The 26,567-nt window shown below is 51.7% G+C and overlaps 1 protein-coding gene across 7 annotated transcripts in view; it reads left to right on the top strand.

The window, feature by feature from the left end:
• Arhgap22 (Rho GTPase activating protein 22) overlaps positions 1–26,567 on the top strand; it is a 169,988-nt gene that overhangs the window by 102,540 nt on the left and 40,881 nt on the right. The window contains exon 1 of one of the 7 annotated variants that reach the window (XM_037208718.1): positions 24,730–24,938. The exons of the other annotated variants lie outside the window; for them this stretch is intronic. Within the exon in view, the coding sequence (XP_037064613.1) occupies positions 24,887–24,938 (52 nt within the window). The 5' untranslated portion in view covers positions 24,730–24,886. Of the gene's footprint in view, positions 1–24,729; positions 24,939–26,567 lie in introns of those variants that run through there. 7 annotated transcript variants of the gene reach the window in all.

Here is a 26,567-nt window from a genome sequence, read left to right as displayed (position 1 = left end):
GCCCATCTTCTAGAAACTACCAAGGCTGACAGGAACCAGACGTGACTCAAAAGCAATGAGTTTATGTGGCCCGCCTGTCAGACTGACTCCAGCTCTCCTGGGAAATCACTGTGTCTAAAGGCGCCACCACAGACTGCGTGCCATAGCCCCAGAGCACCAAATTCAACACCCGGCACCTTCCCTCTCCCTGCAAATCGTGGCTCATAAAGTCCTTCAGAACACCAAATGGGCTAGCTCCCAATGGGAACCCAGCCTCTGAATAGCTATCTGATCCTGTACAAATGATTTCCCCTTCCTGGTCCTCTTTCCCTGCTCTTGAAAGCAGAAATAATGATGAACAAAGGCCTAACATTGCTCTGAATTCTATGATCATAAGCACCTATGACTTCATGCTGGCCCACGGTCAGGGCAAGGCAGTGGCTGAGTCTTGAACATGGTGTTTATAGCCTTGTTTCCATTAGGAGCTACTGTGTGACAGACTGCGCCAGCTCGCTGGTGTCTCTGCGGCCTCACTGTTCTGCAGTGTGAGCATGCGTCCCAGGACAGCACTTCCCGCTCTCTCCAGCATCACTGGAGGCTACACATCCAGGTGGCCTCCCTCTCAGGCATGTGGGTTGTTCTGACTCACTTCTCCACGGGGCCTGTCAAAAGCGAGGCTGGGCTCCTTACATTGTGATGGTTTCGGCACAGTTCTTCGCCTCACTGGGGATGGCTTCCCAGAACTGGCCACCAGGACCACTGTGCTTTAAGCAGGGTGCGGCCTGATTTATGTCTCGAACCAGGGGCTCGAGACTGAAAACCCGGCAGCTGCAGCCATCGTAGAAACAGCTGTGCATGCTCACTGCTGCAGTCTGGGTTCTTCCGGAAAGTAGAACGTGGCAGTGAGAGGGGCGCTGGGCAGATAGGGCAACTCCTGCTCACAGGACGCGGCCTTCCTCTCCTGTCATCCTGCCTTTTCCCGGAGTCCACAGTCCTAGAGGAGCTGCCTGTGCCCTGGGGTGGGTACAGGGGCCCACCCTGCCCTCACCCCCACCTAGAGTGGAACATCACAGGCTTGAACGGTCCTGATGCTTACTCATTTCCAGAGAGTTTGGGATCATGATCAATTTGGGACACAGCTATGTTTAGGAAACTATATTTTTTTAACCAAATTCCACACTTGTTATGGTTTTTTTTTTCAGTTGTAGCCCAAGACCCTGGGCCAAACTTGGGAAATATCATCCATCTATCCATCCATCCACCCATCCATCCATCTGTCCATCCATCCACCCACCCACCCATCCATCTATCCATCCATCCATCCATCCATCTCTTGTAACTAACCATTGACCAACTCACATCTATCTGTTCATTTCCATTCATATCCACATAGCCATTCATCCACCTGTTAATCTATCTGTCCATTCATTCATCTAGCTTCCCATCCATCCATCCATCCATCCATCCATCCATCCATTCACCAATCCACACATATCCATCCAACCATCTACTCACTTATCTTCTCATCTATCCATAAAGCCATCTAGTCATCTCTCCATTAATCCACCTCTCTACATGTCCATCTGCCTATCCATCAATTAATCTACCCATCCACCCACCCACCAATCCATACATCCATCTGCCTATCCATCCATTTATCTCCCTCCACCAACCTATCCACACGTCTATCCATCCACTCGCTTATCTGGTTACTCCCTTCTCAATTTCCTGGCTATAGGCAAGTCTCCTCACAACCTCAAACTTTGTGTTTTTTTCTTCTGTAAATTGACTATTATAGCAGGTTCCTAGTGGGGTTGTTCTGTGGCTAACAGATAAAAACATCTGTGAATTGCATGGCACATGGTGGGAAGTACATAGGGAATGCTATTTTCCTTTCCCCTTGAGGAAGACACACAACAGGAAAATTATAAAAACCACAATATATACCCAGGAATTAGGGGTGTGAAACCAAAGGCAGAAATGATAGACGCTCCTGCCTTCCATTTGTCTGCTCAACTGCCTAGGAGCTAGTATTTAAAAACACTTTGAGAAGTCCAGTATCCCAAAATACATTTGAACGGTTCACTGGGGACGTTGACCCTCGGTCATAGGCTCATTTGAAAGATGCGACTTTGCTACTTCCTCTTAGGATAAACAAGCAACCTACAATGGCCACTGTGATGTTTTCTTTTAAATCTTGCTTCCCAAATGTAGGACTTGGCCATTGGACAACTCCCCCCACCCCCACCCGCGCCGCTGCTCGGATGCTCTCCCTGAATGCGGGGAGCTCCAGCCTGGAATTCCTAGGGCCTCATTAAGCCGTCTGTGACGAAGTGATCTTGCCTGGTGCTAACACTGTCTAAAGTGACTTGGCAGCAACCAGAAGTCAGGGCTGGCTGGCTGTTCTCTGTTACTCTCTTTGTAAGCTTGCCTCCATGTCCTGAGTGAAAACATTCTTTCTGAATCTGCTGCTGGACACCCTGTCTCTCCCAAAGCCCCACCCCGGACTTTCTAGGGAGTCATAGGGAGAGGGGGGCTGGGAGATCTGCCTGCTGCTGTTAATCTCCCTTTTGAATGAAGACTTGGGAAAACCTTTTCCTGGCTTGCCCCCGTCAGTAATCCTCCCCTGTCCCCTTACCTCTTCTGCTCACAGTGGGCAGCCCTGCTTTCCTAGCCCACTCTACCACACAGCCTTCCCAGACCACCTCTGTGACTGGAGATGAAAGGAGAGGTCCTAGTCTAGCCTAAGGCCACAGCCCTGCATCAGAGCCAGGCGGGGGCAGACGCTAGGGATTGGAAGAGGAAACTACTGAGAACTCTGGGCAGGGTGGGGGATGGGGAAGGCGGGGGTGGGGGATGGGCTTTTGAGCTCTGGGTTCCATCCCCAGCACCATGCAAAAGAAAGCAATGAATCCCGACCTGTGCCAAACAAATACACGAGAGACTATGATTTCCCTCTCTTGAGTGTTCCACAGCACGGGATTATTCCTTCCTGGTAGGAAACAAGGCCACTGTAAGAAAACTCTTGACATCCATCCACTTTGCCCCCTTTTTACCTTTTTTACCCCAAAGGAAGCATTCCTGGTTTTCTTCTTCCCAGGTGCCTAGTACAGAGCCTGAGATTGTTTCACAGGACAGCTATCAGGTTCCTACATCCCAGCAGGTCCATCCTAACCACCACACTCCACTTCATCACCATGTGTCAGAAAATTCTTTTACTGAGGGGAGGTCTCAGCAGTTGCCAGCAGGGCCGCAATGAATACTCCCTATATAGTTTTCCTAGCCACGTGGACAAGAATTCTTGTGGAGCACATACTGGGGAGTGGAGGTGCTGGATCCCATGGTTTTTTGAGACAGGGTTTTCTCTGTGTAGTCCTGCAACTCACTCTGTAGACCAGGCTAGCCTCGAACTCACAGATATTTGCCTGCCTCTGTCTTCCAAATGCTGGGATTAAAGGTTTGAGCTACCCTACCTGGCAGGTATTGGCATACTTAAGAGAAAGAGAAGATTTACATTTATTCTCTCCCCGCCCGCGGGCAACTTTCGTGAATTGGTTCTCTGCAGTGTGAATCCTGAGACTGAACGCAGGTCTTCGGGCTTGGTGGACAAGCACCATAACCAGCCAAGCCATCTCATCAGCCCAGCACTCTTAATTTTGATAAGCGAGACCCATGCCACCTTCTAGCTAGTGATTCCTTTCTCCCCATCCCCGTGGTAAAAACACCCTTCTGCCCAAGTCCTTGATGCTGATGGGCCAGGGCGGCTAGCCCAATTAGCAATGTCCTGACTGTGTGATACATCGTCACTTCTATTGATATTTAATCCTTATGGCGACCCAATGAAGCGGTTTCCATTATTCCCTCCCTATGCAGTGAGTGAGGGTGGTGTGGGGGGTTAGCAATTACATTGAGCCAAGTGATCTTTCAGACAGCGAAACAGTCCCAGAGGGATAAGCAGTCTACCCAGTCACAGGGGTTATAGGTGGCTCAGCCAGATTTGAGGGGAGTCTGTGCAAACATTTCCCGGCTGCTGCCCCCAAGTTCAGGTGAATCGAGAAAAAGAGAGCCAAGTGGCTTTGGACCACGCCCCCTTCCAGTCTTGCGGAAAGTTGAGGTGACTGTTAAAAGGATGCTGGAGGAGGGGGAGGAGCCGCCCTTGCCCGGGAGGACACCTTTGCTTCCTCTTGAGCGCGGCGGTCTGGCTTCGGAGGTCGCGCGGCCCTCGGTGGGCTCGGAGGCAGAGGGGGGAAGAGTGCGGTGAGTGGCGCAGCGCCCCCTGGCGGCCGCTGGCTGCGCGCTGCTCTGTGCCCAGGGAGAGTAACGGGCCGTGGGGAGGGCGCCGCCCGGGCAGCGCATAAAAGCGGCGCGCGGCGTGATCTGCGCGTTCGTGAGGACCAGGGAGAGAGCCGAGGTCTCGTGCGCTCCCCACGCCCTGCCGGCTAGTGCACGCCAGCTCCCCGGGTGCCGGCCGGGGCGGGGAGCGGAGGCGAGCGGCGGGGAAGTGGTGGTGCCATGGGGCTGTGCTGCTGCAAGGACTGGAGAGGACACCTGCGAGCGCCCAAAGGTAACTCCCGGAGCGCACGTGCGCCGCGCTGCAGCCGCGGGCATAACCCCCGCCGGGGTCCCCAGTGTCTGTGGCCGCCCGCACCTGCCCAGCTTTGCCGCCGTTTCCAGACTCTTAACTCTAGTCGGGGCCTCCCGTAACTCCGGGACACTCGGAGGGAGGCAGGGATACGCGCGGAGCAACGCAGCGTGGGGATCCGGGCGGTCGGTGGGCTGGGGGGCAGGTCCGTCAAGTCCACTGCTGTATCGGGCCGCGGGGATACCGAGGAGCACGGCAGTAGCCGGCGGGTCCCCGACACCGCCAGCCAGGCCAGCGCCCGCGACGCCTCTGCGGCTTAACCGCCCGGAGGGGGCTGGGCCATTCATTCTCACCCGCCTCTGTCACAGACTTGGACTAAGTGGGCCTGACTCAAGAGTTTTCCAAAGTCGCAGCGGAACCTGCGAGCAGAGCTGCTTCTGGAATGCAGCCGGCTTGGAGAGGGCCCAAAGCTGAACGCTTGGGACAGCGGTGGCGGCGGCTGCCCGAGGTCCGGCCTCCCTAGGCAGTGGCCGTGGCCGTCTGACTTAACCCTTTCCTTGCCAAAAGGAGCCTTTCTGGACACGGGGTACAGCTCTCTACTTCACTTCCCAAACTTGCCTGACCCTAACACTCATCCGCCCTGCCTATTGAAATCGTCCAAGGACCTGAGAGCTGAGTGTTTCAGGAGTGTCCCTAAGTGACTTAAGTGATCCTCCGAGCTCAGGAAGTAAGGCTTTAAGTCGTTCTCAGAACAAGCAAAAAGTCCTGTTGGTCTGCAGAGCATATTCTAGACCCAGAGAAAGGAAATGCATGGACCTGTCAAACAGCGTGAAGGACCCTTGCTCAGGTGATCCTTATTCCACAGAAGTCCAGGTTTCTTCCAGGAAGGGTTTGAGGTGGCCCACAGCATGACTAAACAGACCTGACCGTGAGAGTTTAGACTGGACCAAGCATCCAGACCGGCAGCCCGAACCAAATTGATACCATCCTGGACTGGACTGTGTTATGGCTGTTCCACTGCATCTGTCTTCTTAGCTTTTGATTTTTAAAAGAAAAATGAAAGAATGCTGCTTGTGGGGCTCCATGCTTGGGGGCCCGGGCAGAGAGCCAATTCGGCCAAGGCAACAATGGGATTCCGGGGGAGGGGCTTGTAGCTGCTTTCTGCGGGCAGGTCAGAGTCCAAAGGCAAGGACTTCTGTGGGGGCGGGGCCTAGGTAGGTCGCTTTGGTCTTTTCTGAGCCCTCCTCTGTAAACAAGGCTTGTGTGAATCTGTCTGGGGACACGGGTAGATCTGCAAAAACTTGCTTAGGGCTAGCATGTGTTCAGTAAGCACCCTAGAAGGAACCCCGGGGCATCTCCTGCTGCTCGACTTATCTAGAGCAGAAGACACTCCCCCCACGCTTGGCTATGCCCATCCAAGTGAGGGGCAGCCTGGCCTGGCAATGTTCTCCTGCTTGCCTGGCCTGGCAATGTTCTCCTGCTTGCCTCTGACAAGAGGCAAGCAGCGGCTGGAAGCAGGAACCCAGTGTGGAATGCCTTCACAAAGGTTCTGCAGCTCATGGAAATAAGCAGGGCTGGTTAAGTTTAGGGTTGGAGGGAAGCCTGGTGATGCCAGAGTGGGCTGCAGCCAGTCCCCACAGGAGGAGGAAACCCATGCAGCTAGAGTCCTCGGCTCAAGAAAGGCAGATCGTTATTTGGCCTCTTAATGTAAAAATCTCCAAATGTTTTTATATGGTCTTGATACATTTAACACATTTGAACGTATGTGGCCAGGACTGGGTGGGTAAGTGGTGGGCAGATTGGCTCATTAGTTGCAATGAATTCTGCAATCAATGAAAGAAGTGGACTGTTCTGTGGTCAAATGACCTGAGGGATCACATCACCATTTATCAAAGTTTGGAAGGTCTCTTCTGGCGGGCCCTCTCAGGGCCTTTGGCACATTTGTGCAGCAGTGTGTTGGGTGAACTGTGGCCTCTCGGCTTGTGTCCAGGGAAACTGCTTTGCACAGAACCTCCTGGTGCACATACCGCTGGATACACTTTAAGGATCTCTGCTTTAGATATTAAGCTCAGTTGCCATAGCAGTAACTCAGCAAGTTGGTTTCCAAGGCTGTGTGTGCTTGCTAGTTACCTGAGAAGACTCAGACTCTCAACTTGAAGTGGATGTGTATTTGGTTTTTAGAACAGATTACAAAAAGGAAGAAACCAGGCATGAGGCTTAAGCCTGTGATCTTAGAACTTGGGAAGCTGAGGCAGGAGAATTATTGTAGATTCAAGGCCAGTCTGGACGACACAGTGAAACCTGTCTCACCACACACACACACACACACACACACACAGACGCACGCACGCACGCACGCACGCACGCACGCACGCATGCACGCACACACACGAACAAATTCCTTTCACTCAGACAGGCCCTTCAGTTACTGATATTTCACTGGACCAACAGCTGAAGCAGCTGCTGATCTTGCTGACTTCATTCCTGGATGTTCCTGAAGCTAAATTTTTACAACAGAACGTTTTAGCTTATTGTTTGTGTATGAAAGTGTATTTGAAGAAGTAGAAAAATTCCAATAATCTGAATGGAATCTGGCAAAGAGAGCCTCAAAACTTCCCCTAGTGCCCGAGACTGGTTTAGCAGCGGCATCCGTGTGGCTTTAAAACCCAGTGCTGGAGTTTGTCCAGAGGCCATCGGCTGGCTGAACTCAGGGCAGCGGTGGTGTCCTCTGTGTGACTGGTTGCTGCAGAGGCAGGACCGGGCCCCAGGTACTCCCAGAGAAATGAGAACAGGTCTGTTCTGCAGAGGCCATGTGTGCCCAAGCGGAGGGCCAAGGTACCAGTCTGACGTCGTTCCAAGAGTGTTTCTAGATGCGTCTGTGTCTAGGGCTATGGGGCATATTTACCCAGTTCCTCAGTATTGAATGGTTGTCCAGGACCGAGGGCTGGAAGAAGGAGATGCCCCTGAGCCTGGCATTAAGTCCGAGTTGAATCTAGACTGGGAAGCAACAAGAGAGCAGAGGGCAGGGCCCTGAGCCCCAGATGCTACGACCCTGCCTCTGCTTCATGTCCTGCCCCCTCTGAGGCTTTTGGCTTCTCACTCTTTCCACTGGTCAGAAGCTCTTCTCGCCTCCAGAAACCCTCACTTCCTTCTCCTCACGCCTCCCTCTGTCTTTAGAAGCCTAGTCCCTCATCAGAAAGTATCGTCAGCCCACCACCACTCCAGTCATGTGTCCACTTTGTGCCCCGTGGGACCTCCCCATCATTCTGTCTTCCGTCCTGGCACCCAGGGCCTATCCATCCTGCCTGCCTCCTTCTACCCCCACCTGACCCCCACACCACCGCTGCCCTGAGTTCAGCCAGCCGATGGCAGCCTCCATCCACCCTTGCTGGACCAGTGAGCTATTCTGGCGCTCCAAGCGCCTGAGGACCTCAGGCCCTTCTGTCCTCCCTCTCGCTGGTGGCTGCACCCTTCTAGCCTTTCATCTGTGTCTGTGTGACTGTCCCTTTGGTCCTGTTTCACTCCGTTCGCTGTGGCTTCCCCTACTTTCTGAGTTCTGTCTCTCCAGGACCCTGAGGACCGAGCGGATGCAGACCCACAGCCTCCAACTCTCCTCTGCAGCGTCTGTCTCAACCAGCAGGTGCAGCCCCTGCTCAGCTCTCGGCTGGAGCCTTTCCTACCCCTCCGACAGTGGAAGAAGGCTGGGCGCCGTGGTCCAGCTCCCCGGACCACCTTCCTTGTCAGCTGCAAGGGCTTCCAGGCTGGCCATTCCAGGCCTCTTCTAGTCTGCTGCCCAAGCACTGTCTCATTTACAAACGCAGTCACACATGTCCCTCCCCAGACCTGCCTTGCCGTCTTTGTATACGGAAAAGGCTTGGCTCCTTCGTCTGGTGACATGTCTCTCCAGTGCCTGGCCAGCCTGGCCCACCACATGGCCTGAACCTCTCTGATCCTATGCCCTGCTGTGTATGCCTTCAGCCAGGCAGAGAGTGATCGAGCCCAGCAGGTGGCCTGCACCCAATGCTGCCTCTGAGCCCCTGGCCTGCAGGGCCCCTTCACTTCATTCTTCAGGGGTGGAGCTGGTCTGATTGGCTGCCCCTAGTGGTCACCTCTTGTCACCTCTGTCAAGACGCTGTACCTATGTGTTTTGTCAGCACTGGAAAGCAGAATGTAGACAGGCAGGGTGACACTTTGGCTCCCCACTGGTAGGGCCCCCGTGTGTCAGTCTGGCCACCCAACAACAAACCCCCGGTGGCAGATTGTTTGGAAGAGTCTAGCCCACGTTGCCAACAGTGAGCTCTAGGGATGGGCATCTGAGGCCAGTGGCTGGGGCAGCTGGTGTTCAACTCGGCTCCGGAGGCGGTGGAACAGGATGTGGGTGGAGCAGAGCCTGGGAATGATGGCCAGGAGGTCAGCACCCCGTGACTGGGTAGAGGGCAAGGCCCCACAAGCATCCCGCCCCTGGCTCAGGGTTTGTGCAGGTCCCGCTGTGTTTCTGAGAAGTGTCCTCTGTCAGTCACCTCTTCCCCATTCAAGTGTCCCAGGCAGCAGCCTTGTGGGTTTCTTAAAACAGGAACTGGCCTCGGGCAGAGCTTTAGTTCCATTTCCTAGCCAGGCTAGCCCTCCCTTCCCCGACCCCTTCATTGCCAGCTACATTTTGGACATGCGCACCATCTCGAGTGGCTCCAGAAAGCCCAGTGATTTTTCTCAGCTCTTCCCTTTTCTGGTTACAACTCAGAACCTCAGTGCGTGCATCGAGAAAGAGAAATAAGCAGCCTCTGATGATCTCCCAGGCCCATGGCAGCTTGATCTCAGACCTGCTCTGCTGCTAGCAATGGCCAGCAACAGGCCTGGTGCCGCTGTTTGCCCTCACACGGAGCTGGCAGCAGTCTGGCTGGAATGGGGGTGCTAAGATATTGGTTGGGTCAGTGGCCCTCCTTGGACCATGCTTAAAAGCAGGTCTACTTAAGCAGCACACTGTCGGTCAGCTCTGCAGGCCTTCGCGTTAGTGAGGGGTGGAGGGTCTTGTCCCAGAAAAGAGTCAGCCTTCTTAAAGAGGCCTGATGCTCCTTTAGGACTGAGAGCCTCCCAGATGCCTTCAGAGTCCTGAACTGCCTGTAAATACACTTTCTTATCCTGGTAGTTTGTGGATCCTTGCGAGGATAGGAGAGCCACCTCTGGGAATCTAGGGAACTTTCAAATGATTCAATCCCACAAAATAAATCCCCATAGCACCCCTAACTCCATCCACCGGAGTTTATGTGTTTTGTTGGGATCTTCCACCGTATACCCCTTCACTGAACTCTTGAACACCTTTATTTTCCCATCCCGTAGAACCTGTCCATTAAAGTACACCACAACTCAACAGTTACAGCGAGGTCACAGCATCGCCTGGCCGTAACCATAATTTAAACATTTTCGGTACTCCCAGAACAAACTTCATGCCCATCGACAGCCACTCTTAGTTCTTGAGACAGCTGTCCCTCACCCTGTCACCCTCCTCTGATCACTAAACCACTTTCCTGCCACCTGTGAACTTTGGTTTTATGTAGTTCCTTCATTCCTTTTTATAGCAAAATAACATTCCTTAGTATGAATCTACTACATTTTGTTTATCCGTTCATCGGATGATTTAGATTGTATTTTGATAGTCTATGGTTTTTTCTTTTCTTTTTTTTCTTTCTTTCTTTTTTTGGTTTTTCCAGACAGGGTTTCTCTGTGTAGCTTTGCACCTTTCCTGGAGCTCACTTGGCAGCCCAGGCTGGCCTCGAATTCACAGAGATCCGCCTGGCTCTGCCTCCCGAGTGCTGGGATTAAAGGCGTGCGCCACCACCGCCTGGCTGGTTTTTTCTTTTTTTGAGAGTTTTTTGTTTGTTTTTGTTATTTTGAGTCAAGGTTTCTGTGTAGCCTTGGCTGTCCTGTAACTCATTTTGTAGCCTCAAACTCAGAGATCTGCCTGCCTCTGCCTTGAATCCCAGCATTCTGCTTTGGTGCTGGGATTAAAAGTGTGTGCCACCACACTCTAGTGGGTTTTTTTGTTTTTGTTTGTTTGTTTGTTTTTGAGACTTTTTAAAGTCTGCATTAAATAGGGATATTGGCTGGAAGTTTTCTTGAGATACCTCTGTGTTCAGTATCTCAGGAATACTGACTATGTAGAAGGAATTGAGAAGTACATTCTTTTCTATTTCTTTGAAGTCTGTGAACAGTTGGTGCTATTTTTTCTTTATGTGCTTGATAGAATTCATCATTAAAGCCAGGTGGTCCCATGGCTTTCTTTTCAGAAATACTTATTATTGGTTAAAGGTTTGTTTACCTTTTGTTTCTCTCGGGCCGTTTGTCTGTCAAGGAATTTTTGTTTCATCGAAGTCACCTAGTTTATTGACAGTGAGCTGTTCATATCATTGCCTGGTAATTTTGTTCTGTAAGATCGGTAGTGATGTCCACACTTTCATTCCTGCGGCAGTGACCTGAGCTGTCTTCTTTGTCCTGACTCGTCTACCTAAAGTCTGTGAAGCCTGGCTGGCTATCTTTTACTGTATTTTTTTTAAGTTTATTTTTATTTTATGTGCATTGGTGTTTTGCCTGCATGTACATCTGTCTGAGGGTGTTGGGTCCTCTGGAACTGGGGTTGCTGACAGTTGTAAGCTGCCATGTGGGTGCTGGGAATTGAACCCAGGTCCTCTGGAAGAGCAGCCAGTGCTCTTAACTGCGGAACTATGTCTCCAACAAACCCCCTCCCCCCACATCCTTTAAACGAAGCATCTTTGTGTTAGTTTCCACTACTGTCTCCCTAGTCCTCACTTATTTCCATTGTAATTTCATCCCATTTGTTCAACTTGAGTTTGGCTTGCCCTTGTCCAGTGTCTTCATATGCAGGATTAAGTTACTGAGATCTTCTTTTCCCACATAGACATTTAGGACTGTGTCTTCTAGGTTCACAACTGCAATCCATACATTTTGGTATGCTGTATTATCAGTTTCCTCCTCCAAATGTTTTTGTTTTGTTTTGTTGGATTTCGTTTGTTTGAGACAAAATCTCACAACACATCCCAGTCTGGAAGTTAAAATCCTCCTGCCTCTGCCCCCTCGGTGCTGGGACCACAGATAAATGCCACCACACTCAGCTCTTAAGCTTTTCAAAATGTCTGTGGCTTCTCTGAGTTTTTCAGAATTCTATCTAGTCCCACGTCATTGTCTATTCCCCAGACTTCCTTTTTATTCATTTCTAATTTGATAAATCAGTAAACATACTTTTATATTTTTAGTCACTTCAGAATGTCTAAGGCTTGCTTATAAATTAGTCTATTATGTATTCCGGAGTATATCCTATGTTGACTTGAGAGGAACGTGTAGTCTGCCATTGCTGGGTGGTGCATTCTATAGATGTGTTTGGTCCAGTTGATTGCTCTGGGTGACTGAGCTAAGTACACGTTTGCTGACTTATATTCCCAATTCTATAAGTGTTTTTCATTTCTTCATGTAGTATAGGAGATGATCTGATGCTTTTTCTGATGTTCTTTTATTTTGTGAAAAGATCTATTCACTTATCTTTGCTTTTTTGTTTAAGTAGTCAATCTTCACATTGTTTACAGTGAATGTAATTGCTACTATGGTAGCTTTGTTATTTTGCTTGTTTGTTTTTGGAGAACAGGATTCCCATGCTGTAGCCTAGGCTGGCCTGGGATTGTGTAGTCTAGGTTGACCTTGAACTCATGGCAATCCTGAATATATAAGCAACCACTACCAGCCCCGATAAGGTCTGGTATGTAAGTTGTTTTATTTTTATTTATTTATTTTTAAAATTTTATTTATTTATTTATTTATTATATTTTTTATAAAAAATACTATTTATTTTCTGTACCTCTTGTTTTGGTGTTGGTGGTGGTTTTATCCTATTTATACATTACTGGGTTTTTTCTTTGTTAAACAGACGCTTTCTGGTGTGATGTTTCTAGCATTTTACATTAGTTATCTCAAAGTTCTGATTAATACTGTCTTCAGTGGCGTACACTCTTTGTCACCGTATATCTCTGCTCCCTTCCTGTCCTCTGTGTCTTTATTGTGGTATTAATTACGTCTTTGTAATTACCACAGTTTTGTAATCAATGCTTTGTGTAGTTATGTTTTAGACAAAAATATACATTTAAGCTGTCTTTTACATCTAGTTATATAGGTGTTCTTTATTTCTTTATGTGGGTTGAGTGAACGTCTAATGTCTTCTTACTTCACAAAGGTCTCAAATTAGTATTTCATAAAGGACAGATCTGCTGGCAGAGAACTTGGAGTCCTTGTCCATCTGGGTCGGCCTTCATTTCTCCCTCACGTTTCATGAATGGTTTTGCTGGATACAGAATTTTTGGTTGATTGCTTCCCGGCTTCTGTGTTTTGGAAAACAATCCCACTTCTTCCAGGTTTTGCTAGTTTCCGGTGAAAGACAGCAGTTAAATTCATTAAGGACCACGTGTCAGTTAACTTCCTTAAGGACCACGTGTGAGTTGCTTTCTTTGCGTCTTTCGAGGTTCTCTGTATTCAGACCGCTCGCCTGAGCCTTTGCCAGGTGAGAAGCATTTCTCAGTAGTTTGTGACTCTGCCTTAGTCTCCGCTTCTTGCTTGGGAAGAGACTCAAAGTCAGATGTGACAGCGATGCCCTCCTGGGGCTTTCCTGTGCAAGGGCACACACATGGTCTTCTAGAGCTCCAGGAACATGCAGAGTTCCCCGAGGATATTTCTTTTTCCTGGATGATCTTAAAACTTAAAAACCGTAAAACTTCTTTTTCAGCTTTGGTTAAGTGTTGTTTGCTCTGATTTGTATCACAGCTGTAATGTGAAGGAATTGCTTCACCTCCTCCTCCTCCCTCCTCCTCCTCTTCAGTTTTTGAGATAAGGTTTCTCCGTGTAGTCCTGGCTGGCCTGGAACTTGCTCTGTAGAGAGATCCACCTGCCTCTGCCTCCTGAGTGCTGCAATTAAAGGTTTGTGGCACCACCACCGGGTGCTTCTGATTCTTCTTAACAAACGCCCTGAAAGTAGAGAAACCAGGAGTCAGGTTAGATGATGGCAATGGTCTGTCAAGGGGATTTTTAGGGAACTCAGAGCGGGTCAGATTATGACAGTGCTTTGGGGACGGGACTTTTCAAGAAGCTAATTCCTACCAAGGTATGTGAGCAAGTCCTCGTCTCCTCTGGGCAGGGCCTGGTCCCTCTTACTTAAGCTTTACTTGCAGGTGTCAATGGTGTAAGAACCCAAGGACTTGGGTCTAAGGAGGTAGGGAAACACTGGAGGATCATGCAGGGAGCCGTGGGCCGGGCAGAACTCTCCGAGCCAAAGAAGGAGAGCTTTTGTAAGCAGAGGTCCCAGAAGTCTCACCAAGTTCGCTAAGATCTGAATGAGCATCTGCATACGTTGTGGTGCTGGTGCCTTGAAATTGCCCAGTAATGGAAATGAGTCTTACCTGACGTACCTTGACTTACAAGATAGCATTCGTAACACAGACAGCACTGTGTGCCAGGCTCTGACCTAGCCACTTCATATGCAGGAATTGATTCACTCCCTGCGAACCCCTGAAGCCTGTTATTAATTTCCCTTTAGATGAGGAAGTAGGTGCAGCTTCCCACCAGTGACCCGCCAAATGTGGGGCTCCCTCCCGTCCAGCTGCTTGTCTCCTCACTGTGTACCTGTCACTGAAGCTTTGGCAGACAGTGGTGAGGCCTAGAGCATGGGCAAGAAGAGCATCATGTGCCCTTTACTAATGAAACCTGAAGCACCAGGGTTTGGGTTGGGGTGTCCCTGGCGGTATCCGGTTTGGAAGGAGCTGAAGGTCACACAGAGGCCATCCACTTCTCCCGTGCGTCTCCAGCAGTCAGGTTCCTCTCTGCCCGTCTGTGGCCTGCAGGGTCTGTCTTTGGATGGTCCCCTGTGCCATGTCGGGTGCAGCCGGTCCCCAGTCTGGTCAGGCTGACGGCTGGTCGGGAATATATGGGCTGCTATGCTTCTGGCCCTCAGTGATCCAGTGAACACTGGGAACCACAGCACCAGCGGTGTGCAAGGTGTTCAGCTCAGTGTCATACCAGGGCTGTGCGGATACGGTGCCTTTAGTCAGGGGCTCCATCACGTTGTGTATGACTTTGATAGCCTTGATTATCATCAGCGATGTCACAGCGGCCTCTCCAATGTGGAACTTCTATAGGTTCAGAGTAGGTGGTGCCTGACCCCTGGCCGGCCGGCCTCGAATACTTTGCAGTTGGGGTGGTGACTGACAGGGCACCTCCTTAAGTGATATTTTTAAAAATAATTAAACTTAGAAAATTGTCTGTTTTATTATTTTATGTGTATGGGTGTTTTGCCTGTATGTATGTATGTATGTATGTATGTATGTATGTATGTATGTATGTATTATATGTGCACCATATGTGTGCTTTGTGCCCGGGGAGAGCAGAGGAGAATTGAACCCAGGCAAGAGCAACAAGGGCTTTTAACCGCCAAGTCATCTCTCCATCCCCTTGAGAGTGGTTCCTATTTCAGACTTCTGTCTAAATCTGAAAGGACAAAGCAGGACTTAGCCCCTGTCTCCGCTTTGCCTCTGGCCAAGCCTGCCCTTACCATCCCTTGCAAGCTCCCAGTGTCCTGCCCGCTGGACCTCCACAGCCCGAGGTGTGTGAACTCAATGGTGTCACGAGGAATTCCCGTGATGCCTGCCGGTTCTCAGCAGTTCAGGCATGTTCGGGGCATGCTTCAACCATGGGAGATGAATGGTCTCACCTGGGAAGGGGAGAGGCTCCATCTGCCGAGTGCTGGCCGTGCCTCAGCGCACACTGAACCTCCTTCCTCAGCCTCCCAGTGCTGTGCAGGGCTCTGTGGAGGGACCAGACTCGCGAGGTTCCCAGAGGTGACTAACTGAACCCCCAGCCTTGCAGATAACCTCAGGAATGCAACCTGTGACCCTCTCTCCCTCCCTCTGCCGGCCTCTAGCATCCAGGTCATTGCTCTCCCTCCAAAGCTCCAGAACAAACTTCTGCAAAGATGGCAGTTTAATAGCCCTTGTCTGCCCGGACAGTGGGTCTTTGAGGTTTCTCTGGCTACCTAATAAAGCGGTGTCTGAGGAAGTCTCCAGACACTCTTCCCTCCAGCACCCCTCCCCCGTGACCCACAGGACAGCTTCCGAGCCTGGAAATCCCTGGAGATCCGGAGAGGTGGTGCTGAAGGGATGTCACCCAGACAGGGAGCCACACCTCCCAATAAACTCCTGGGCAGCCACTGGGGGGACTGGGCAGTGTGGCTGGGGTCACCCGGCATCCGCCTACTCCCTGTGAGGCCCTATTGTCCGGCTGAAGCTCCCGGCGGCTGCCCTGGTGGGGGACATTCATGAGCTGGGCTCTGAAGCCCATTCTGAGGGAGCGCTATTTGTAGAATCTTCTTAAAATACCACAACAGTGCCATTCACAGAGCGTCTGCCTTGTATGAACAGTGGAGGCCGGGACAAAGCGCCCCTGTGCCGGCATCCATCAGGACCTCCACCAGGGCGCACACCCCCCATCCTGGGTGCTCTGAGGCCAGCCAGGCCCTAGGGTCCACTGAGGGAGCCTGGCCTGGAGTGTGTCCTGGGCAAAACCCATGGCTGAGGGAGCCACGGGGTGGCATGTAGCTCCCTCTAGGAGGAATACTAGCTTCCCTTGGTGTTCTCAGAAGACACTTTATCCATGTCCTCATGCTCAGCCCTGACTGACGTCAGGCCTAACATGCAGCCGGTACAAGTTACAGGGACTCAGGAGTTCAAAGCCTTTAGCATCCAGCCTCAAAGGTCCTGCCCCGGTTCCTGGCTCCTCATGATTGCCGGTGCTCAGTTTCATCATTGGACAGGCAGTTAGTATCCCCACCAGCATTTTCCAGAATACTTGTGCTTATTATGGGCAGTGACGAGACTTCCCCATTAGGAACTCGCAAACAGGTGCCCACCATTGCCAGGCACACTACTGGTGGATCTTGGGCTGACACAAGCTGAGCGGAGCTCCTGGGTAGAGCCTTTCTATGCAAATGGACCATGTGCTGGACACTCCCACATGACTCAGGCTCCAAGTCTGTCCTCTTCCAGCTGCCGAGTGGGGCCTCCCGCACTCCTGCAAGACCCTGCTAGACACATTAAGGCTGGAGCCCCAGGCCATGTGTCCACCCGTGCGGAAGGTTACTGGATGTTTTTGTCCCTTCCAGGGGGATACCGAGTTGTACAGAAAACCAGTCCTGAAGGAGCTGGTTTAGGTCCCCAGAGGACAAGAACCTGCAGGATATGCAGGGTGGCAAGCGAGCCTCTCTCTGGCAGAAAAGGATCAGCAAACGGGACTCAAAGGCAGCCATGCCAGCCAAGACCACCACGGAGTTCTTGAGTGCTCTTGTCTTTGGTGGGCTCAACTCATCCCCCAGTAATGGCTAGTCAGGAAGCCCAGGGGCCCTCCCTGGCTAGTGTTGGGGTGTGGACACACACAGGGCCACCTGAGGAGACACCCTGCCTGACAGTGCTCTCTGATGGGACAGGAGCAGCCAGAGTTAGATAACAAGATGGTTTGGGGATTCTCAACAAAGAAAGCCCACATCCACGTGAACAGGAGTCCTACCCTTTGCCTCCCACCCCCACCTAGAGAGCAGGTGTCCCTGGGAAGCAGGCACCCTTTAAAACAGGCAGGTCCACACTGCTTACATGCCACATGTCTCTGCTGCCATGTCCCCGTCACTAACGGTGGGCTCCCTGATGCCGGTTCAGGGCAGCCATGGGGATGCCATGAGCCTTGTGATGACTGTGTCTAGCTGAAAGGCCTGTCCCTGGCCTGTCCTAGCCTTAAGTGACTGGTAAAGTCTGTACATCCTTCCGTCTTCTCTCACCCCACTTGAGGCCCCACCCTCAGCTGGACCACATGTCATCTTGGTGTCTTTAGGACAGCCAGACCCACGAGGTGACTGTCCTGAATGAGGATATGCAGAAGGTCACTCCTAGTGGCCACTGTGAGAGAAGATCGGGCACATCAAGGCCTTTGGGGAGGGAGACTCAGTACTCTGCACTCTCCGAACAGTAGGTGTCTGTTGGTAGTGGTGTACAGTGGTGTACCTTTCTGAGTTCTGGGCCCTTCTTTCTTCCCTTGGTGACAGTGTGTGTGTGTGTGTGTGTGTGTGTGTGTGTGTGTGTGCGCGCTCTAACCCTGGCTAGTGTAGCTAGCCAGCTTACCCTGGGGATCTCAGGCCTCTGCCTTCCAAGTCTTGGGCTTGTAGGGGTTCACCATGCTCATCCAGCTCTTATGTGGGTTCCGGGGATCCGAACTCCAGTCCTCATGTTGCTTCCTAAGCACACTCAGTCCGTTTCTAATGATCTGGTCTAATCCAGCATGTCCCAGGGAGCTAGTAAAGCTGGCCCATCAGGAGAGTTTGTGACATGAGAGGAAGTGCACCCTGGAGCTCCCTGGACTGGCACATTGCCTGGTTTATTTATTTATTTATTTTTTTTCCCTCCCATTCACTGCTCCTCTGTCCCCAACAGCAGATGAATATAGTTGGAGGAAGCCACTTCTGGATAATACGGTGTTGCTGTGATGTCTGTTCACAGAGGGACAGGTGGTAACTGAGTGGCCCCGCTATTCATGGTCCTCAAACTGAGGCTGGCTAAGATGATAGAAAGCCTTGGGGACATTTCCCAAGGCCTGTGGCTGGGCCTGAGGAGGAATGGAGGACCGGAAGGATGGAGTTTTGCTCTCAATCCTGTGAGCCTTGCTGAAGCCTCACCACTGGACTCAGTCAGATAGGTCTGCTGTTGGGACAGCGTAGGCAGTTTCCTTCAGTAGAAATAAGGCCATCCTCAAGATTATCTATAAGCTTGACTGTGAGACCATCTAGGCACGCCCCATTCATATAACCTACAGTGTAAATGGTTGCCTGTAGAGGGCGCTATATTCACTTAGCCTGCAAGGTGAATGGCTGCTTTCTGGAGTTGCTCTAGGGAATGGTACCAGGTAGTAGACGTGTTTAACTTACATGCTGGCACTAGCAAAAAGACTTCTTACTTGTCTTGTGTATCTGGCCTCCAGGCAGGAGGTAGGCTGTAAAAATACAGAAACAGAACTATTTGGCTTCAAAATAAAGTGTGGGAAATATGCCAGGTAAAGCCCCAGGGTCCTCACAGCTGTGGGAGGTGGGATGCACACGTCTCTGCCGTGTGGCATGTCACTGTCCCCCGGAGCTGTGTCCACGGACCCTCGTCTCCAGCCAGCTGAACTTCCTACAGGCCTTTAAGTGTGTTTCAGCCTCTCCCCTGCAGCCCTCTTGACCCACTTTCTCTCCACCTTGGTCTGGAAGAGGAGGCCGAAGTCAGGTGCATGTGATTTAGTCTGCGATTCCCCTCCCCCACCCCAGGTTTTCTGGGGGAAAAAAAAACTGGCTGGGCCAGCCAGGTCTCTTCCCCCAGGAGTCCAAGTTCTAGTATTGTGGGATTTGGCTGGGGTCTGTGCTGGGAGTCAGCTCTATCACCATCAGAAAGGCCGGGGCAGGGGTGGAACTTGAGTCCTTTGGTCCTGCCCCTTCCCGCTGGGGACTAAAGAGCCCTTGTCTGCTGCCTACCATTAATTTGGCTTCTTAAGCAACTTCTCTGTCTGCAGCCGGCTTGTTTATCATTGATGGCTTGCTGAAGACTCCACATGGGGTCTTGTCAGTTTTTTGTATCCCCAGCTCTAGGGTAAGGTCCCTCTCTCTGGACAATGGGTCTCAAATAGTGCCACGAAGGCATACATCAGCCCCAGGGATAAAACTGAGCAGACGCAGGTGGTACCCGATACATCGGGGTCTGGCTTCGGTTCCTTAGGGTGATGAGTGCCAGCATCAGAACCTGAGGCTAGACCACTGTGGGAAGGACACAGGAGTCCCAGGCAGGCTTGTGGGTAGGGTTAGATTGGGGACAATGGCTATTAAGCTGCCTGGCGTGTGCCCATTGTTGGGGTCAATGAAGGGCACAGGGCGAGGAGGCACTTCCAGAATTTGTAAGTGTTTGATGCCTACAATTCGAGTGGTTTTTATTTACTCTCCCATGAAGTTTCTAGAGACAAAATACGCAGGGCCCAGCGAGGCCTGGGACCCCTCTTCTCCCTAACAGGACCCTTCCGCCTCTGTAGGCTTTACGGTACCCAGGCCTGGAGTTCCCCTCTGCCCACGCTGGTCAGGACTCCCAGGCTGCTTCCGCATCATCCCCCCCCCCAGATACCCCTAGTTCCTGGGCAGGCTCTGTGACCCAATGAAGAAAAGCCACCACCCTGCCCTTCTACCCTGGGTACCTACACAGTGCCCTCCCCACCTCCCAGCCCCCAGCCCCCTCCTCACCCACCCTCTAAGTTCAGAGGATCTGGAGTATTTCTGTCAGATCTCCCTGCCTCACCAGACCTGTCCAAGAAAGGCGACCGCTATGTTTCTACCTGGAAGGGTAGAAATGCAGCGAAGTGGGTACCTGGGGTGGCCCTGCCGAGGTGTGCCACAAAGAGAACAGAGTTCGTGCACGGGGTTTGTTGGGGAAGGGGGAGAGCAAAAGAATGAAAGGTCGTCTCGGAGAGTGGGGACATGAGAGAGGCAGGGAGACAGACAGACAGACAGAACAGACAAGAGAGCAAGAGAGCAAGAAGGGAGCAAAAGAAGCAAGAGAGGGGGAACTGTGACACTTTTAAGGGGTGTGCATGTCACATAGATGGCCGTGGAGAGGCACCTGGCTGCAGGTGATGATGTAACCACTTCAGCCGCTGCCGCGGGAACTACCAGCCTCTTTCTCAGCTTAGGGCCTCTTTCCTGGCGGTGGTGTTTCTGGACCTCCTCCACTTGAGAAGCAGTGTTCCCCACCTGAACCCTGTGTACCCCTTTCCTCAGTCCTGTGAGAGGGAGCCTCACTTGCTGTATGACTCAGGCCTGCCCTGCAGACTGCCCTGAGCTCTACCCTGGCATCTCTGACTGGGCCTGCTTTCCAGAGAGGGGCAGTCAGAACTTCAGGACCACCCTTGGTGGTTGATGACTGTCCCATTGCTGACAGGACAGTGCTGAGGACACCACAGCAGTGACCTGTGGCCTCTCCCTTCGGCACGCCTCCTTGGGACAGCTTCCACATGGGTACTTGCTCAGCTTTGACATGGGGGCCTCAGATCAAGGTGAACGATGGGGGCAGGGGTGTCTTTCTTGGTTGCAATAGAAAGTGGTTGTGAATTCTTCTTTAATGCCTTCCTGGGCACCCACATTCAGCAAGGCACTCTAAATGTATGGAGAGGATTAGGGTAACTGTCCAATCCAATCCCAGAAACCCAGAGGCATCCGAGAGGGCCTGTGGCAGCATTAGCCTGAAGAGGGGACTCAGAGCTTGCTTGCCCCCTGGGCCTGGGAAACTCACTCTTGGGCACTGGGGATAACGGCAGCATGCTTGTAGAATGACTGAGCAGAGAATGCATCATGAGCAGGTTGGTGGCTTGGTGGTGTGGTTGTCATGGCAACCGCAGCCCTTAGGGGCCTGGCTAATCTCTCTGAGGCTGACATCAGTTTCTGTCCCCAGCACATGACACAATGTCTGTCATACACTAGCACTCCAGTAACTACAAGTAAAGAAAAAAGGAAGGGCAGGAGGGCTGGCCCTGCTCTTCCAGAGGGTCTGGGTTTGAGTCCCAGCACCTTCATGGTGTCTCACAATTCTAACGCTAGTGCCCGGGGTCTCTGATGCCCTCTTCTGGCTTCCACAGGTACTGCATGCACCATGCAGCTGGTACACAGACATGCAGGTAAGCAAAACACCCATAACACAGAAAAGAGAAAAAAACTTTTAAAGGGGTGAGGATGGGGTGGGTGCAGAGGAAATTTAAAGGAAGCTGAAGGAGAAGGGGAGCTACTTGATCTGGGTCTTGAATGAGCAGGGGTTGACCAGGTGAGCAGATGGAAGCGGGCCTGTATGTCAGAAAAAGGTCTTGAACTGAGCCGAGGCTGGAAGTCCGTGGAATACCTCAGACACAGGCAGACATGGGGTGAGATGGGCAAGTTGAGATTGGGGCTGTGAAGATGGTCTCAGTTCAAAGAAGATCTATGCTGAAGTCAGGATTAGAGTCCAAGCTATGTCAGGAGCTCCCACCGGGTAGGGAAGGTGTGACTTATATTTCAGAGAGTTCCACTGAGCCAGGTCCCTGTATCACTTCTGTAATTACCCGAGTAGAAAGGTCACAGCCACTCTCTCAAGGGGGCCACCCAGGGCAAGGCCACTTGCAGATTTCTTGCCCAGGCAAATGTCCCCTCAGCCCCAAGGAAATCCCCAGGGAGATACCTGAAGGAATGAGATTGCCTTGTTGATGGGCGGGAGGTTCCTGGGAGCACAATGGCCTTTACAAGAGCATGACTGGCCAGCTTCCCCAGGCCAAGCATACTAGCTAGGGCCTTTCACAAGGAAGAGCAAGTCTTCCTTAACACATGGAGACCCTTTACAGTCTCTGGAGAGATGTCTCTCCCCCCTTGCTCCTGGGCATAAGCCCCTGTGTCCTGCTGCCCTTGCAGAAGTAAGCAGACTTCCTGGTAGCAAGTCACCCTCTCCGGCAGGTGGCGGCCTGCTCCTCTCTCTGTGGACCACCCCATGCCCCTTGAGCAGCTTCACCACCCTGGGTTGTTGGATGTATGTACATGATGTAGTTAAGCAACATTGAGTCATCTGCAGGTTCCCTACCTCTGGGTTCAAACAACTGTAGGTTGAAATATTCCCTGGAAAGATGGGTCCTGATTAGAACATGGACAGCCACCTGTAACACGAATTTTAAAAGGTCTTATTAATAAAAACAAACAAACAGAAAACCCGGTGCCAGCTATTGGGGTGAATTCTGAAAGATCAGAGAAGCAGAACAAGCCACAGCCAACCTCATCTCAACAACTCCTCATCGGATGCTGTTTCCATGAATCTTCAGACTGAAAGCGTCTGAGTCCTCACTGGAATGGATCTCAGCTGAACTGCTGCTAAAAACCTAAAAGCTTAAAAAGCCTCTAGTTCCTGGTCCTCATGCCTTATATACCTTTCTGCTTCCTGCCATCACTTCCTGGGATTAAAGGCGTGTGTCACCATGCCTGGCTGTTTCCAGTGTGGCCTTGAATTCACAGAGATCCAGATGGATCTCTGCCTCCCAAGCAGTAGTATTAAAGGCATGTGCCACCATTTTCTGGCCTCTATGTCTAAATCTAGTGGCTGTTCTTTTCTTTGACCCTCAGATAAGTTTTATTAGGGGACACAATTTATTGGGGACACAATATATCACCACAGCCACCCCTAAATGACAGCTACTTTCAGAGCGTTGCCATGGATTTGGTGCTGCAGTAGTCTAGAGAGGATGTGTGCAAGTTGTTTGCAAATGCTGGGTCATTTTATAAGGGGAGCTTGAGGATTCACAGTCTGGTGTCCATGGAGGGTCACGGGGCCTGATCCCCTCGGGTGGGGAGGACCCACGGTGTACTCACTCAACCAAAGAGAGTAGGACTATGTCTGCTTTCCGAAGATGGACAGTCCTTTGGCAGACTTGCAATAACCACATGAACAAAGCTGTGGCCACTTTCCAATGGAGTAAACTCTGTAGAAAGGAGCATGCTGTAGTTTGCAGGAGGGCAACTCTTGAACAAGAGGCCGTCCTGCAGGGACGCCCTGAGGGGAAGGAGAGGAAGGCAGAATGGTTGAGGAGTAAACAGGCAGGTGGAGGAGAGGGGTCAGAGGGGCCACACCCCTCCAGAGCTGGTTCTGAAGAGGTGGGTGATGCCATAAGGAAGTGGGCAAAGTACATGGCTTCTTGCCATGTCCCAGTTCTCACCAAAGACTGGTGCCTGCTTTCCTGCCACAGTGGTTCGGGAATTTTCCGTGGGGCTGCCCAATGCCACAGGCTGTGCTGGATAGTTTTTGCCAACTTGACCCAAGCTAAAGTTACCTGAGAGGAGGGAACCTCAATTAAGAAGATTCTTCTGTAAGCTGGGGCTGCAGGCAAGCCTCTAGGGCATTTTCTTAACTAGTGATTGATGGGATGATGGGAGGAAAGGGTGGGGCCATTCCTGGGCTGGTTGGTTCTGGGTTCTATAAGCAAGCAGGCTGAGCAAGCCGGTAAGAAGCACCCTTCCATGGCCTCTGCATCAGCTCCTGCCTCCAGGTTCCTGCCCTGCTTGAGTTCCTGTCCTGAAGGGGAAGCAGAAGAAACCCTTTCCTCCCCAACTTGCTTTTGGTCATGATGCTTCACACAGCACTGATAACCCTGACCCATGTCCTGGGAGAGAGAATGATGCTGGAGGGAGGCAGGCAAGGCTGGACCAGTCAGCCGTCTCCTGCTTCCTTTGCCCCAGGGATGCAGGAAACATCACCAGCTCGGTGACTTCTTTCTTGGGAAGAATCCAGTTAAGTTCGAGTCCTGGCTCTGCCCTTCCCAGAGGTGGAGCTTTCCTGTCCCTGTGGCTTTCTTGTTTGTGAGAAAGGGACAGGATGTCCACCTCAGAGGGAAGGAGGACATCTTTTAAGCATTGTTTAGAGTCTTCACCTGAACTCTAAGAGGTCGGCCCAGTCATTGGCCACATTTTGCTTACAAAGAGAAAGAAACAGCCTGAGGTGGGAGGCTTAGGTGGGAGGATGGCAAGTTTGAAGCCAGCCTGGACCACTTAGTGAGTTCAAGGCTAGTCTAGATAAACGACATTAATGAGATCCTTTCTCAAAAAAACTAAGAGAAACCAAACCAAAAGAAAATAGCAAACAAAAACCTAAAAGGAAACAGAGTTATGAAGTCAGTAGCGGCCCCTGGGTGTGCAGTAAATTCTGTGCATGTCCACCTTCTACCCCATCCTCATTGGTCTGCACGAACTGCCGGGGACAGCAGCCCTCAGCTCGGAGCCCTGCTCCTAGCCCACGTCCCTGTGCTGGTACAACGGTGATGGATGCTGGCCCCACAGCTGACCAGAGTCAGGAACTTAGTTGGCTCAGGGTTAGACTGCAGGACAGGGATCCAGATGCAGACCGGCCTGCTTTGTGATTTCCACAGTGCCTCCCTCCATCTCACCCCAGCAGCTTGTGTGCTCTGGGGAGGGCCCACGGGGATCCCCACCCTGGACATTCCCAGCTTTCAGGTCCTGCAAATGCAGAAGTTCCTCACGAGAGACAAAAGACCCTAGCTTAGTTCCCACAGCGTATACCGCTCTGCAGCTAGACAGAAGCAGCCGGCTTCCCGGCCGGCTCCGCTCCAGCTCCGCTGCTGCTGGATGTGTGTGTGCCTGCTGCCGCCCCGGGCTCAGCTGTGTCCGGTCATCCATCCTTTTCTCACCGGCTCCTCACTCACCTCACCATGCCTTTCTGCCCCACCAAGTATCTGAAGAGGAACAGGCGCCTGACCAGGGGTAAGTGAACAACCAGAATCCTAGGTCCGCTGTGAGGACAGCAGCCTGGGAACCTGGAGACTCACCCTTGCAGGGCAAGTGATATTTGCTGCCTCCAAGCCAGTAAAGAGTAACGAAGTGGGGAAGACCCACAGGCAAGTTCAGCCGGGTGCAGACTGGCAGGATGGGCAGCTAAGGCTGGGGATTCTGTATGGGTGCCTCCGCTGGGTTGCCTGTCTGCCTGCTGTGGGTGCTGTGAGCATTTCAGTCACCTTATCTCGTCTATGGTTGTTCATCTTTTGTCTTCTGTGAGTTCTGTGTGTTCCCTCTCTATGCCAGGCTCTCCCCAGTGCTTAAGTGCTACAAGATACAGACAAAGTGAAGGTGGGCTGATGAACAGCATAAGTTTCTCGTGTCAACATATTCTGTGTGCTTGAATGTCCTGGATGCTGTGGCGCAGTGACGGCTGGCTAGGAGCGTGGGTGTGGTTGGAGATGCGAGGTCAGGAAAGATTCCAGAAGGTGCCATTCAAAGAGAGACGAATGAAGTGAGGGGCAAACCAGGCCGGTGACTGGAAGCCTTCTGGGCACTGGGCAGGAAATGAGCAGATGCAAACCATGCCACATGCAGAGCGGAAGCAGCCAGGGACAAAAGGGCAGGAGTGGGAAGCAGGCCCTGAGGATGGCAGCAAAGCCATGGCTGGCATGCATGCTCCTGGGAGGACCGAGCAAGGTGTCGGGCTGCTTTCAGTCTTAGCTGGGTCCCCGTGGCTTCTGCACTGGGAACAGATTTAAGGAGTCAGAAGAGAGCTGCCCGGACACGATGCCAGTCCTCCCGTTGAGAGATGATTGTGATCTCAACCAGGTGGACAGTGAACAGTGATCCAGTTCTGAACGTCTTTTGAAAGATGAGCAAATAGGACTTACTGGCAAGATAGGAGATGTGAGACTAAGAAAGGAGGGTGTGTCTGTTTTCAACCTGAGTAACTGAAAGTTGGAGTTGCCCCCAGCCAAGAGCGTGGCTAAGCCACGTCAAGGGCGGGATGGTGGTGAGTTCGGAAGTCATTAACATATAGCCAGCGTTAAAAGCCTTGCATGAGGCCAGTGAGTCCCCTCCAAGGAGAATGTGAGTGTATGTAAGGGCAAGGAGAGAAGGTCCCACCCCCACCTCCCAGCTCTCTACCTTGGCTGCCTGACACTAAATGGATCCAGGTTTGATAGAACAGTGGGGGTCTCTTATGGACATGCCACATTAGGCCTGTGCAGTATCACATGGCCGTGGAATTAAACAGTCAGACCCGCAGACATTACAGATCTGATAGATCTCTATCAGTGGTTTCCAACACCAGGCGGTTTTGCCCCCCAGGGAGCGTCGGGCAATGTGTGGAGGTGTTGGTTGTGTCACAGCTTCACAGAGCAGGAGAGGTTGCTGCTAGTCTAGTGGGTAGAGGTTCACTTTAAACATCCTACTTACTGTGCACAAAACAGACCCCCTCCCCTGAAAGAACCATCCGTCCCCGAATGCCGTTGGTGTTGGGACTGACTCCGCTCTCCTGGTATTTATCTGAGTGTGGTAATAAAATGCGGGTTTGCTAGCTGGTCTAGGTGCTAAACCAAGCTGATACTCCATCTCATCCTCCGAAGAAGATAG

The sequence above is a fragment of the Peromyscus leucopus genome, chromosome 9 (genome assembly GCF_004664715.2).
Source record: "Peromyscus leucopus breed LL Stock chromosome 9, UCI_PerLeu_2.1, whole genome shotgun sequence".
NCBI classification, from domain to species: Eukaryota; Metazoa; Chordata; class Mammalia; order Rodentia; family Cricetidae; genus Peromyscus; species Peromyscus leucopus.
This window is presented reverse-complemented; position numbering and strand designations above follow the sequence as displayed.